General features: G+C 42.9%; 1 protein-coding gene across 1 annotated transcript in view; it reads right to left on the bottom strand.

The window, feature by feature from the left end:
- Positions 1 to 7482: 7482 nt before the first annotated feature.
- Positions 7483 to 14814, bottom strand: part of RELL1 (RELT like 1) — a 33659-nt gene continuing 26327 nt past the window's right edge. The window contains exons 5-8 of the mRNA XM_069977502.1: positions 13033 to 13281; positions 11910 to 12048; positions 10625 to 10657; positions 7483 to 8829 (exon numbers count right to left, since the gene is read on the bottom strand). Coding sequence (XP_069833603.1) covers positions 10634 to 10657; positions 11910 to 12048; positions 13033 to 13281 — 412 coding nt within the window. The 3' untranslated portion in view covers positions 7483 to 8829; positions 10625 to 10633. The remainder of the gene's footprint in view (positions 8830 to 10624; positions 10658 to 11909; positions 12049 to 13032; positions 13282 to 14814) is intronic.

A 14814-nucleotide genomic window follows, 5' to 3' on the forward strand; every position in this document is an offset into this window, starting at 1 on the left:
GGAGGACAAGCAAGAGCAGCAGTAGCCAACATGGAGGCCAGGCAGGATCAGCAGTAGCCAACATGGAGGCCAGGCAGGAGCAGCAGTAGCCAACATGGAGGGCAGGCAGGAGCAGCAGTAGCCAACATGGAGGCCAGGCAGGATCAGCAGTAGCCAACATGGAGGCCAGGCAGGAGCAACAGTAGTCAACAATTGGGTATATAGCACTTTTTTTAAAAGATATAATGCTATACATCTGAACCAGGTATTTTAGACTCTCAGGATAAGACGGATGTGAAATACACACTTTCAATCAGAAGGGTCCAAGTATAGAAATTGGATATATAGCACTTTTTTAAGATACAATGCTATACACCTGAACCAGGTATTTTTGTCTCTCAGGATAAGGTTTTGGTTCCATGCACCCTTTTCCAATGCCTAATCTATCTATCTTTCACCCTCAATATATTTCTTTCTCAATTACTAGATGTTTCTCCTCCCGCTTTCCTAATCTTTCCTTTCCTTTCCCACAATAGCTTCTCAGTAGTCTGTAGTACACAACAGCAGCTTGCTTGCTCTCTCTTTCCCTCTACACACTGCGTGGTGCGGTCATGTGACCTCTCCTTTTAACCCCTTAACGACAGCGGACGTATATTTACGCCCTGCGGTCGTAAAGGACGTTCAGAGCGGGGCCGCGCGGCGGCCGCGCTCTGAACCGCGGCGGTTTCGGGTACCGCTTGTAGCCCGGGACCGCCGGTATTAGCTGGCACGGTCCGATCGCCGTTCCCGCTAATACAGTAATCGGATGCAGCTGTCAAAGTTGACAGCTACATCCGATTACCGTTTGCAGCGTCATCCCTGGTGTCTAGTGGGGAGATCGCTCCTCCGGGACCAGTGGCGGTCTTTGGCACCAAGCACCCCAAGCGATCGCTTGGGGCCCCCAACATCCAGGGGGGCCCCCACGCTCCGCTCTTGTGCTCAAGACCGCTGGACAGGGCCGCTGCCCCGCTCGCTGCTGTCATCTGAACTGTAACTATGAGCACTCATAATGAGCACTCATAGTTACATGCAGCAGCACTGCCAGGGCGGGAGACATTGGCTCCCTTCCTGTCAGTCACTCTTGTGGCCGCAGGAAGAGTTTTCCCTGCGGTCACAAGTGGCAGCTTTGTCCTTGTGGTACCGGCGCTCCAGTGACATCACTGGAGCATCGGCGCCAGGACAAGGGGAGTGCGGCCTCTTGTGACCGCAGGGACAACCCTTGCTGCGGCCACAAGAGTAAAGATAAGAGGAGACGCCCGGACCCAGGTGAGTATAAGTGTTTGTTTTATTGTTATATACTATATGGGAGGAGGAGCACAAAGGGGCCTGTGTAACTGGGGGAGCGCACATCGGGGGTCTATATAAATGGGGGGAGCACACAGGGGGGCTATAGACTACTGGGGCTTCACAGAGGGGTCTATATACTACTGGTGGGGCACACAGGGGGTCTATAAACTACTTGGGGCAGCAGAATGGGGTCTATATACAACTTGGAGAGCACACAGGAGGTCTATATCCAAGTGGGAGAGCACACAGGGGGGCTATACACTACTGGGGGAGCACACAGGGGTCTATATACTACTGGTGGGGCACACAGGGGGTCTATATACTACTGGGGGAACATACAGGGGGTCTATATACTACTTGTGAGGCATACAGGTGGTCTATATATAACTGGGGGAGCACACAGGGGTCTGTATACAACTGGGGCAGCACACAAGGGGTCTATATAATACTGGGGGGGCACACAGGGGGTCTATATACTACTGGGGTAACCACACAGGGGGTTTATATACTACTGGAGGAGCACACAGGGGTCTATATCCAAGTGGGGGAGCACACAGGGGGTCTATATCCAAGTGGGGGAGCACACAGGGGGGCTAAATACCCCTGAGGGAGCACACAGGGGGCCTATATACAGTGGGGGAGCACACAGGGGGTATATACAACTGGGGGCAGCACACAGGAGGTCTATATACTTCTGGGGGAGCACACGGGGGGCTATATATAACTGGGGGAACACAGGGGTTTATATACTACTGGGGGAAGCAAACAAGGGCTATATCCTACTGGGGGAAGGACACAAGGGGTATATACTATTGGGGGCAGCACACAAAGAGTATATATTACTGGCGGTAGCGCACAAGGTGTATATACTACTGGGGGCAACACACAGCGGTCTATTGTTTTGGAACGCGTGTCGAGGGGGGGGCCCAGACATAACTTTGCTTGGGGCCCCAGAAATGCCAAGACTGCCCCTGTCCAGGATGTTATCCCGGAGGAGCGATCTCCGTTTCTGAAGCCGGACGGGGACCGCTCCAAGATGGCGCCGTCCCCGGCTCGGCACTCGTTTACTTCCGGCTGCAACAGCCGGAAGTAAACGAGTGCCTATCTCATCATGGATCTCTGCAGCATATCTATGCTGCAGAGATCTCTATGAGAGATCAAAGCACTTATACTAGAAGTCCCCCAGGGGGGCTTCTAGTATAAGGGTGGTATTACAGGGGCCGAGCAGGGCCCGATAATACCTGTAAACGAGCGCCGATCTGCTAGATCGTTGCTCGTTTACTGGCTTTATTACACGGTCCGATAATTGTTTGACAAGAGCTGCAAGGACATCGTTACAGATGTCCTTGCAGCCCTTGCTAAACTGGCATACATTACCCATCCACGTTCCAGGGCTGTGGCCTGTGATTGGCTGAGCGGCCTATCAGCTGACAGGCCGCTGTGAAGCTAGAGTGCGCACGGGACCCCGGGAGAAGCGGACGGCAGGAGCAGCCCTGGAACGTGGATGGGTAATGTATATCGTTAGTCGCCGACCACGCACCGCTATTACACATAGCGGTGCGCGGTCGGCCCCCGACAAAAATAGGGTCTAACCTATATCAATGATCAGCCGATGATCGTTGTCATCGGCTGATCGTTGCATTTATTACATGGAGCGATAATCGGCCGAATCGGGCCAATTTGGCCGATTATCGTTCCGTGTAATAGTACCCTAAGTGTAAAAGTAAAAAAAAAAAAAAAAGTGTTGCTATTAATAAAAAGCCCCCTCCCCTAATAAAAGTCAGAATCACCCCCCTTTTACCAGGTTATTAATAAAAGTAAATAAATAAATAAACAAACATGTTTGGTATCGCCGCACACGTAATCGCCCGAACTAATAATTAATCACATTCCTGATCTCGCACAGTAAATGGTGTAAGCGCAAAAAAAATCCCAAAGTGCAAAATTGCGCATTTTTGGTCGCATCAAATCCAGAAAAATGTTAATAAAAAGCGATCAAAAAGTCGTATATGCGCAATCAAGGTACCGATAGAAAGAACACATCATGGCGCAAAAAATGACACCTCACACAGCCCCATAGACCAAAGGATAAAAGTGCTATAAGCCTGGGAATGGAGCGATTTTAAGGAACGTATATTTGTAAACAATGGTTTAAATTTTTTACAGGCCATCGGATACAAGAAAAGTTATACATGTTATATATCGTTTTAATCGTAACGACTTGTGGAACATATATAACAAGTCAGTTTTACCCCAGGGCGAACGGCGTAAAAACACATATCCACTAAAAACACAAAATGTGTTTTGTTTTTTTCAATTTCACCACACATTGAATTTTTTCCTGCTTTTGCAGTGTACTTTATGCAATAATTCAGCCTGTCATTGCAAAGTACAATTAGTGACGCAAAAAATAAGGGCTCATGTGGGTTTCTAGGTGAAAAAATGCAACTGCTATGGCCTTTTATGCACAAGGAGGAAAAAACGAAAACGCAAAAATCAAAATTGCCCCGCTCCTTAAGGGGTTAAAGCAATACAGACGTCACACAGGGGGTGAGCTACTACAAGATCCTTGCTGATTGGATGTGTTCCGGGCATCATGGGAAAGCGCTTTTCCCGCCCGGAACACTTCCTGCTCTCTAGAATGCCATTTTAGAAAGCAAGAAAAAAAAATCAGAGCGGATTTCCAAAAATCCGAATCCAATCGGACTCGGATTTTGGGGAAAATCCGAACCGGATTCCATACCGGGCGAACCGGTTCGCTTATCTCTAATGCCCATGTGTCATGAAAAATTATTTTCACAAGCTGCCACCTCTGACATATCTGCTTGTGAGGCTACAAGGTTAGAGCACAGCAGTTCCCTGTGAACTCTCCCTATCTCTCCCATTTCTTAATAAGCTTGGTTATATTTCCCTATTCCTCCCATGCTATATGTCACATGCTAAATAGGCTGCACTCCTTAGAATTTAATACATACCTCCCAAAGTTTGCTGGGAGGAAAGAGGCGCATTCACGGCAATGTGCCATGTCCATATATCCAAATCACCTATTTCTATTATAAAACAAATCTAATCCCCACACCTTATCATTACTACATAACATCTATTATACAAAGACCAGTATATCCCTAATACACTAATCCATAAGGTGGTATATACAGTCATGGCCAAAAGTTTTGAGAATGATACAAATATAAATTTTTACAAAGTCTACTGCTTCAGTTTTTAAAATGGCAATTTGCATATACTCCAGAATGTTATAAAGAGTGATCAGCTTAACAGCAATTACTTGCAAAGTCAATATTTGCCTAGAAAATGAACTTTATCCCCCAAAACACATTTCAACATCATTGCAGCCCTGTCTTAAAAGGACCAGCTAACATCGTTTCAGTGACTGCTCCATTAACACAGGTGTGGGTGTTGAATCTGTCACGATTAAGTAAGAAAAACAGATCGCTGATCTCAGGGAGACCAGCCTAATGACAACACTGCCGGCTGCTAGTGAAAGTGCTCAATGCATTGAAATCCTAGGTGCATTGCCCCCTGGGAAACATGAATATGCAAAAGAGCCCATGGAGCCTCATCAAAGAGTCTCAAAACACAGGACTAGCCAGATATCCCTCCGGGAAGGACCCAGCCAAGGGGTGGCTCCTGTAAGAAAACCATTAAGTGGCCCTATAAGTCAATGTAATGACAAGGGAAAAAAACCAAGGCCAGGTTACCATCCACATACAGCTGTTTCGAGGTGTTGCCCCTCATCAGTGTGGAGCAGGATTCTGGCTAGGTGGGAGCAATGCCTAGAAGAGCCATAAAGAGAAACAGATCGCTGATCTCAGGGAGACCAGACAAATGACAACACTGCTGGCTGCTAGTGAAATCGCTCAATGCAGTGAAGTCCTAGGTGCATTGCCCCCTGGGAAACATGAAAATGCAAAAGAAGAGCCCGTGGAGCCTCATCAAAGAGTCTCAAAACACAGGACTAGCCAGATATCCTTCCGGGAAGGACCCTTACAGGAGCCACCCCTTGGCCGCTTGTTCGTCCATCAGACAAATAACATATCACTACAAATAAAGAAAAACATTAGCAAATTGTTGTGGAAATTAACTGCTTTGTGCAAAAAATTGTGACTTTTTGCCAATGTACACCAGACACAGATGATAAATCCCAACCAATAATTTCCTATTTTTCAAGTTTAAACAAAAAAAAAAAAAATGTAAACAAAGAACAAACATATATGGTATGGCATCAAACTGTTAAAATAAAATTATTTATTCTGCATTTAAATGCTGATCTTTAATTACTGTAAAAATAAACATAGTATAAAAATACAAAACCTATGTAAATTGGTTATCACTGCAGAAGGGTTAAAAAAAAACTATATTATATATATATATATATATATATATATATACACACATACATACACACACACACGGTATATATATATATATATATATATATACCAACAAAACACAACAATCACTGTACTCAGGGAGAACAGTGAAAAATTCCAATGGAGTACTCATTTACGAGTCTCCATTGATTGTCCCATACAAAATTTAAATATGCAAAAAAAGGGGTCCGTGGAGCCTGTTATGAGTCTCAAAACACGGGAATAGCCAGATATCCCTCTCTCCAGAGAAGGAAGCCCATTGCCAAGGGGTGCCTCCCAGTGGGGAGAGCACCAAACCACCCTGATACGTAGTCCCTCAGGTCCTCACTCTGTTGCGAGCTTTAGGACCTAAATAGGGAAACACCAGGGTGGAATTTTTCACTGTTCTCCCTGAGTTCAGTGATTGTTGTGTTTTGTTGGTCTATTTATCATTGCCCTAGTAGCCAGAATCCTGCTCCACACTGACGAGGGGCAAATACCCCGAAACTGCAGTCTGTGGATGGATGCCTAGCCTTGGTAACCCTTGTCTTATGTCGTTATACTCGCCACAGAGTTAGACTTTGACTCACAGGGGCCACCGTGGTGTTTCCCTATTTAGGTCCTAAAGCTTGCAACAGAGTGAGGACCTGAGGGACTACGTATCAGGGTGGTTTGGCGCTCTCCCCACTGGGAGGCACCCCTTGGCAATGCGCTTACTTCTCTGGAGAGAGGGATATCTGGCTATTCCCGTGTTTTGAGACTCGTAACTGAGGCTCCACGGACCCCTTTTTTTGCATATATATATATATATATATATATATATATATATATATATATATATATATATATGATACAGATTCCCTTTTTCAGGTTTATTTTAATAGGTATCTTTGTTAATACTTTTCATCCTCCTCATTGTGTTATTCATGGATTTGTCTCCCTCTACTGTTCGTCACACTATTACAGCAATTCTCCATATTCATGTTTTTATCTAGTACGCAATGATAGATGTTACAAGGAAAGTACAATGAGCCTCATTATATTTTGACTGGCTGGTCAGGAATCTATTCTTTGGTGGTTCCTACTGTCTGGTTAGTAATAAGAGGTAATTTGCCTTTCTACCCATAAGTAACAATTAGAATGAATGAAAGTAATTTTTTTTACCTTCCTCTTCAGCTTTCTTTTCATTAAACCTTCAGTATATTAATATGTAAATTAGATGGTTTGGTGGGCTAGGGGCAAGAATACAGCACTGTGGACACAGATCCGCCCACTGTCCCTCCCCCCATGAATTTTTCTAATTTACATATTAATTAAACTAAGGGTATGAAAGATGAGGGTAAGAAAATGACCTTCATCCTCAGCATCACATAACAGCAGGTTAGAACCTTCTGTTAGTTTCCCTTTAATATAATTATTTAGCTGAAATCTACTTTAGCCTATGTATGTATGTATATATGTATGCATGCATGCATGCATGCAATGTATGTTGTGAATTTCACTGCAGATTTTCCCACCATATATCTGCAGATAGTGAACACAGCATGAGACATCATCCAACATTACAGGTTTTGCATCAATATACGTAATCCAAAACAGGAAGTGGAAAGAGAATAAAAAAAGATAATGGAAAAATCTGTACCCAGTCTGTGTTTTGGATCCATTCCTGACTTTGACTTACAAATATTAATGCAAAACACCGACCACAATATGCAAGTGTGAATGACTCCTTACACTGCACCTTTTGTTTCTGATTCTATGGACCCATTAAAAAGGCAACGCAAAGAATGTCAAAGAATACAGCAGCTGAGCGTGACAGGAGAATGTTTTATTGCAAGATTTGTCAACAGTATATAAAAGTATAAAGGTTTTACTTCTCCCATTAATGTTCCATCTTGGTGCGGTCTTCATATAAAAAATTTCCTATTCAGGAGATATAAAATTGTACAGAACAGACATCAGGAACCATCACTACAGACCTTTCAGGACTTGTCAGGCTTGGGTGGTGGCCCAGATGACATTGAGAACCACAACCAGTTCTTAAGCAACTGTAAAGCATTTATTAATATATTTCCTATGCTAAAATATACATACATTAATTTCATTTCCTTTGATGCTCATGGATTTGGGGGGGGGGGATGTCACAAAAACACCATACGTAAAACACAACAAAAAGCAAACCACATTCAGACAAGATTAACTTAAAATGAACTGAACATAAAAATTGGGAGTGAATGGAATATCATATTCAGTATTCTTCGGCTAGCAGATTTTGACAAAATAAAAAGGAAAAAAAAGCATAACATTAAAAAAAAAAAAAAGAAGAAAACAAAGCTATCAAAGTAAATGTATTCTGGAGCACATAAATAATCGGAAATCCTAAATCAAGCAATGTGTAGAGTACATTATTACACATTATCACCAAGGCTTCATTATAACTAGTAACCCTATGGCACTATGCTACATTAAAAAAAAGAGTTCAGCTTTATTCCATACAGTTACTGCAAAAAAGTATAAGGCCCTATTCACATGTCCTGGGTCTCACCTGTTTGGATACTTGTATAAATGTATACTGTGGTGTGTCCATAGGTTTTAATAGACCAAATGTAGTCTATCAGTCACTAAATGAATGCTGTTACTGGTATGCATGGTAGTCTGCCATGCATGTCTGCCCACATTTAAACTATTAAAGGCCATAGGGGTGCCATAATGTATTGGACAACCTTCTAAATCGTATCCCAACATATACAGACAGTAAAGACCCCAGGTGTAATGTGAATGAGACCCAACACTGCCATCTTTTCACACCAAGAAGATCAATGGAATCTGATACTAGAACTATACCTAGTATAAAACGACTATTAGTCCATGCCTTTAGTATATGCTAGTACTGATTAATATATGTACATGTAGTGTTACACTAATATACAGTTTTTATATACATATGTAAAAATTTGCACCCTGCTAAAAATGTACAAAATCCTTTTCTTTTTCCCATCATTTTTGTATTTCTAAAAAAAAAAAAAAGAGAGAGAAGAGAGACGCGTTCCGATCACAGGCTGTGCACTAGGACACCTATGCTTGTATGGACTCTCTAACACCTCGGCTTCACAGTCTTCTCAGATGAGCAGAGTGAGGTTGCTCCCAACTAAATCTGTAACAAGAACAAGACCTGATTCAGTCAATGTGCTGCCTGCACCGTTCACACATAACACTTCCCACTTGTAACATAAGCCTGTCCCCCGGAGCCACTTTCACACATACAATAAAATGAAGTGCTATACATTTTCATTACACGGTCATGGGGGACTCTGGCATTACTTGCCTCCTGTGAGATAGCTATAAGCAGCGTCACAGGCTGCGTGACATATGGGGAATTTGCAGCGTTAGGAGACTGCAGTGGCGGCCTGTTTGCTGTCATATTAACATGCTGTAAATGGTTATGCCTGATAGTGGGGATGTGTGAAATGGCCAGACTATTGGAGGCCTATGGGACCAGTTAGATGAACCAGAGCAGAGTAAAAGCATGTCAATTCATTTCACAGATGGAAGCGCTCATTCTGCTGACACTGGATGAAGATGTAGAAGGATTGGTGAGCAGCCAGGGAAAATGCACTACTGAATGGAATCTAGAAAACTATGGATCTAGTTAAATTCTAGAGGTGTTCTATATAACTTTTCCATACTAAAATACAAAAAGATATGCAGCAGTTCTGGGGAGCACTTTTCATCTTGTGCTATCTACAATGGAGGCATAGGGCTAAGTAATGTGTACTATGCTGACAGGCAATGTACACAGCCATGTCTCTAGATGCATAATCATGGCAGGCCTGACGGCCTTCAGAAGGCCCCAGGTGGCCATGGCGACCAAACGACAGCCAGACGTTGGACGTCGGCTATTTGTTTAGATGCAGCTTTGATGATTTGACATCGATATGTAATGGGTTAAACTATCCAGTGTGTGTCATACTGGCAGCCAATCTCCCACAATGCCAGTGCGGGAGCACAACGATAACGTATTCTGATCCTGTCGTAAAAATTTGTATTAGTCGGAATAAGGCCCACTGGTTACCATTGTAAAAAGGCATATTGGAAGTCACTAAGGGGTTAAATTGGCAGTGTCATTAAAAAAACTTTTGATATAGAAGTATCATGATTCGTATATTCACCGTTTCTGTGTTACATGACCTAGACAGATTCCCAATGTAAGTCTATGGGGCTGTCTAGGTCCCAGACAGAGAGTGGGGGAGAGGAGCACGCAAATACTGATCAGTCAGGGACCGAGCACTGTCTCTAACATCAAAAAAGTTTTTATAACTGACAAATTTAGGTATTTTTGAACGTTTTTTTATTTTCCATTCTACTAAAAAATACTGAAATCTTGCAGTTTCAACTTTGGCCACTAGGCTTAAACACTGTACAGATCATTTTCCAGAAGTGCCCTGAGAGAAAAGTGAGAGTTAACACCAGTATATAGATAACACAGACTGGAGTACATTTGATCGGTGACACTAGTATATAGATAACAGAGGTACACACAATAGCCGTTTCTCACAACTCAGCTCCTGTGGAATAAGCACATAGAGCATGCTCACAAATGTATCCTATACAAAGAACTGGGTCTGGATAGTTTCCTTGCGTCTATGTCCATGAGGCTTGAAGTAAATAAAGTATGTTCCTAAAAGCTGTTTAAAAACAGCTTTTGCAAGATAGCAGCCTCCATAATAATTTATTACATAAAAAATAAAAAATTACAAAATCAGGAAAAAAAAAAAATCCTGGCTCTCTAGGAAAGGAGCTATTTTTTCACACAGATGTGTGAGCTGTGCTGATGGTATAATGAGCTTTTAGGAGAAGCAAGGAGAATGCCTGATATCTATACATCATAGAAGAGCATATAAACCACTTCTGCCCTACAAGCAAACACTGTACCAGAAAGCATCACGTACCCTCACACTTCAGGTGTCCACCGTGCTTTGATTCTGTAATGAAGACATAAATACAGAGCTTTACCGTATTTCATCACATGGCTTGAAGAAAAAACTATTCTTGGCAATCTCAGGAAGATATGGCGTCTTTTTATATATGGGTTATATATAACTCTCTGCAGAGCTGATTACTGATTCTGCTGCGACACTGCTCAGGAGTCACTACAACTAACTCTCTCCCTACATGTATGGTGCATGACCACTGGGGCCAAGGATCGGCTGCAGCATCCGGTGAACAATGTACATGACACCATCACAACACTTCCAGCAGGGGGCACCGGAGAAAAGGCAACAGAGCAGCGCTTGAATTAAAGGGGTTATCCAGCGCTACAAAAACATGGTCACTTTCTTCCAGAGAGAACACGACTGTTGTCTCCAACTCAGTTGTGGTTTTCAATTAAGCTCCATTCACTTTAATGGAACGGAGTAGCAAAATTCCACCCAAACCTTTTTAGGGGGCCTTCACACATAACGGATTCGCAGTGTATTTCACCCTGCAAATTCGCGAAGTCCGCTGCGGATCTGGTGCCATTCATCCCTATGAGAACACATACTCGTAGTCGACATCCCGTGAGTTTGTGAGTTAACCCCCTGCCGCCCGGCGCTGAGAGCAAACATTACCTGCTTGCTGCCGCGGCTGAATGTGAGGCTCCCACCTCTGGTCCCACTCAGCCAATCAGTGCATGGCAGCACTGATTGGCTGAGCAGGACCGGAGCAGTTAGGTGTGAAGGCACCCTTATGGTCCATTCACTGGAAAATTTACATGCTTCCATTAGTCACTACTTTATAATCTAGTGTGGGAATAACTAACTGTGACTACATGGGTTGACAAGCTTGTTAACGGTTTCCAATGGCAAACAGAAGTGTGAATGCTATAATACAAGCTGTATTGTAGGATCAGTATAAACTCTAACTATATACAGCAATCCTTCTAATAACAGGCCTGCTCTCTAGGTCAGCCTAATCTCTGTACACATAATGACACACATTCACCATCTGTAAAACTGTGTACAAAGGTGAACATGCACTTTAAGCAGTCTTGCCAATGAAAGACTGGGTTCAGAGTGTTTAGCACTTCCACTTCACAGGCCTGTATATAATGGTCCTGATGATCTTATAGACTGGCATATAGTGCTCTACACGTTAACATTTATTCTAACTAAATACCAATGAAAATGTATATTTTTGCTTTGCAAACTAAGATTTCCTTTTACTAAGGCACAACGACGGCCCTGGTCTCCTTACCTCTGTCTCTGTGACGCTTCGTTGCCTGGTGTTCACCCTGACTGGTGTAGAAGGTACTTCACAATTTGTGACGTCTGTGCTGTCAGACATTAAACGTTTCCTTTCTTTAGACTTTGGCTCCACTTTTGTCACTCTAAACCTGGAAATGCAATGAACATAAATCATAAATTTAGCATAAAAGGCACTTATGAAGATGAACACACAAGGCTAATATTCACATGCTGGCTGGACAGGGCATACACGTGCTTATTATTACATTATGAGACCTCCTGTAATCCTGAACATGATCATCACACCAGCAGCTGGCACTGGGTGATGCTCCACAGCAAAGGCCTCCATACTCCAACCTGACCATTGTCAGATCCCAAAAGGAACTTGGATTTTTTGCTAAAGATCATATAGTTCCAGTCCCTAACAGGGCAGGTTTTTGTTCATGACATCACTGCAAAGGAAGGAAAAAGCTGACTGTGCATGGCAGAAAAACGTAATGGCTGCCATTGTACCAAACATCTTTTTGCCAAGTGGCTGGAAATGGTCCAGGTATAGACAGGGGTGTATAATGAAGGGGCCACCTATGCGTGGATGGTGGACAAGGAAACTAGGGAAGCTGATTGTGCTAGTCAGCACATCAAAGCATCCTCTCTACTGGTGGTCTGTGTCACTGCTATCATGTAACCACTGCTCCCAACATCTTGGTTTGAATGGCCAAGAGGATAGCCACTCAGTCCAATGATGTGCCTTTCAAAGTTTATCACAATGTCTTTCGAGTGCATTGTAGGGGTATGTCTAGCAGTCAGCGATCTCTTACTAAGAGGTACACTACCCAAATGTAGCCTTTGAGGGCCTTTCTTCAGCACAGTGAAAACACTTAAACACCATTTTGTGGCAATACCCAATGTCTAATCACACCTGAGACATATCTGCATGGCAAGCTGTATTTGCAGCAGTCTGACATTTCTTGCTGGGTGCATTATTGTTCTTGTGAATGAGTGTATATTATAAATTTGTATAACTTCTGATTTATACCATAGTTAGTTAAGCTTTATTAGTACAAAAGTGACCCCCCCCTCATTCTAATTGTCTCCTACACTGACATATAGCAATACTGCTTGTGTTATATTACCTTCCTACAGAAAGGACTGTGACGGCTCCCTGTCTGGGCTTCTTTGGTTCTTTATGTTTTGGCGATGCCCTGATCAAGTTCCAACGCTTGTTGCTGCATCGACTACACACGTTCTTTTCGGCCACTCCTCCGATAGTGTGGAGATGGTGTCCACGGCAAGAATGCTTGGATGGAGTTCCCCCAGGAGAAGTTGGACTGAGTGGACTTGTAGGGCTAATAGGAGTGTTTGGAGTGTTTGGGGTTGTTGGGCTAGAAAAGAATGAAATAATAGGTATTAAAAGGAGAGGACCTTATGGCACCATTTTTACCACAGTGAGGAGTATGGGAACAGACTGCATTACAGATTACACATAAGGGAAGCAGTGCCAGTGGTATAAGCAATGCTAGGACATGGGCGATAATAGCACATTTAGTAGTAAAATACAACTTGATTAAAGAATTGTACATACAAAACAAAACCTATTTTATTATAGGAATTCTTCGCTTCAAGGGTGGGTTCACATTAAGGAATTCTCGCAGATAAACTCCGCGGAATTCCGTCGGCTGTCCCCGCGCCTTTCCGCCGGCTCCATAGACACCATTCTATGGGCCGGCTGATTCCGCATTCCGCCGAAAGAGGTGAAAGAATTCCTCAATGTGAACGCACCCTAAGAGAGCAGAGAAGTGTTATTTTTCAACCAACAATATCTATCACCTATTGGCTGATTGGTGGGGGCCAACTACAGGTACTTCAATTGATCTTTAATACAGGGGTCCCAAATCCCTCATGTGAATGTAGAAACAACTGAACATACATGCTGCTGTTCCATTCAACTCTATGGACCAGATGAAGATAGTACAGCACTTTTGGTTTGTAAAAATAATTCATGAACAAAATCCACACTGAACTCTCCTAGAAAATGTACTTTACATTTTACACCATACTGAAATGCAGATATTAATTCAAAGGGTAAGGTTGGATTTGCAACAACAGAGAAGAGTTTATCGATTTCCAAAAACATCCACTAGGGGGCAGACGTTACCTTCTATTTTAGGACTGTACATTTAAAAGTATTATAAAGTACAGAACATGGAGATCTGGGAAAAATGGATTTATGCTGAGGTGCAATCCACAACAATATAGCCTACATTGTACTTGAATACCTCCCCATCCCCTTCAGGAATGAAAGACACTTACCAAGTCTTCCAATGGAACAGCAGAGAAAAAAACAATCTAAGATTAAAAACGCTACAATAAACCATCCATAGCACATTAACATAAGCATGCTGCTGTATGTACATTTGATATTATTAATTGTTACTGATAAACACTGGTATAGCAGTAAGAAAACCATGCCCAGATTAAAGGTCACCCCCATCCGCATGGTGGTATGGAACGCAATGGCTGGGAATGTGCGCTGCTGCATTCATCCTGTGGATAGGGGAGAACCTTTAATCTTGGCATATCTGCTAACAACATGGCGGATAAAACATTAGAAGTTGACCAACACCTGGTTTGTGAAAGTATTCACCCCCCTTGGCGGTTTCCCTAATTTGTTAGATTACAAGCTGAATTTAAAAAAAGGTATACAAAGCATGGTGAGAAGAGGTTAACCCTCTATGAGCCAGACACATTTCTTTTATTTCTGTATTATGCATCACAGAACAGAATGCTAAGGAGGCCTTGTATTTTGCGGGACACATCACAACTTTTGTTTTTCTATTTTGGGGTGTGTATACATTTTTTTTTAACCATAATGTGCAATCCCTTCATAGCAGCTTATTGCTCCTGTGCACTGAGAT

The sequence above is a fragment of the Dendropsophus ebraccatus genome, chromosome 7, assembly GCF_027789765.1.
Source record: "Dendropsophus ebraccatus isolate aDenEbr1 chromosome 7, aDenEbr1.pat, whole genome shotgun sequence".
In the NCBI taxonomy this organism is placed as follows: domain Eukaryota; kingdom Metazoa; phylum Chordata; class Amphibia; order Anura; family Hylidae; genus Dendropsophus; species Dendropsophus ebraccatus.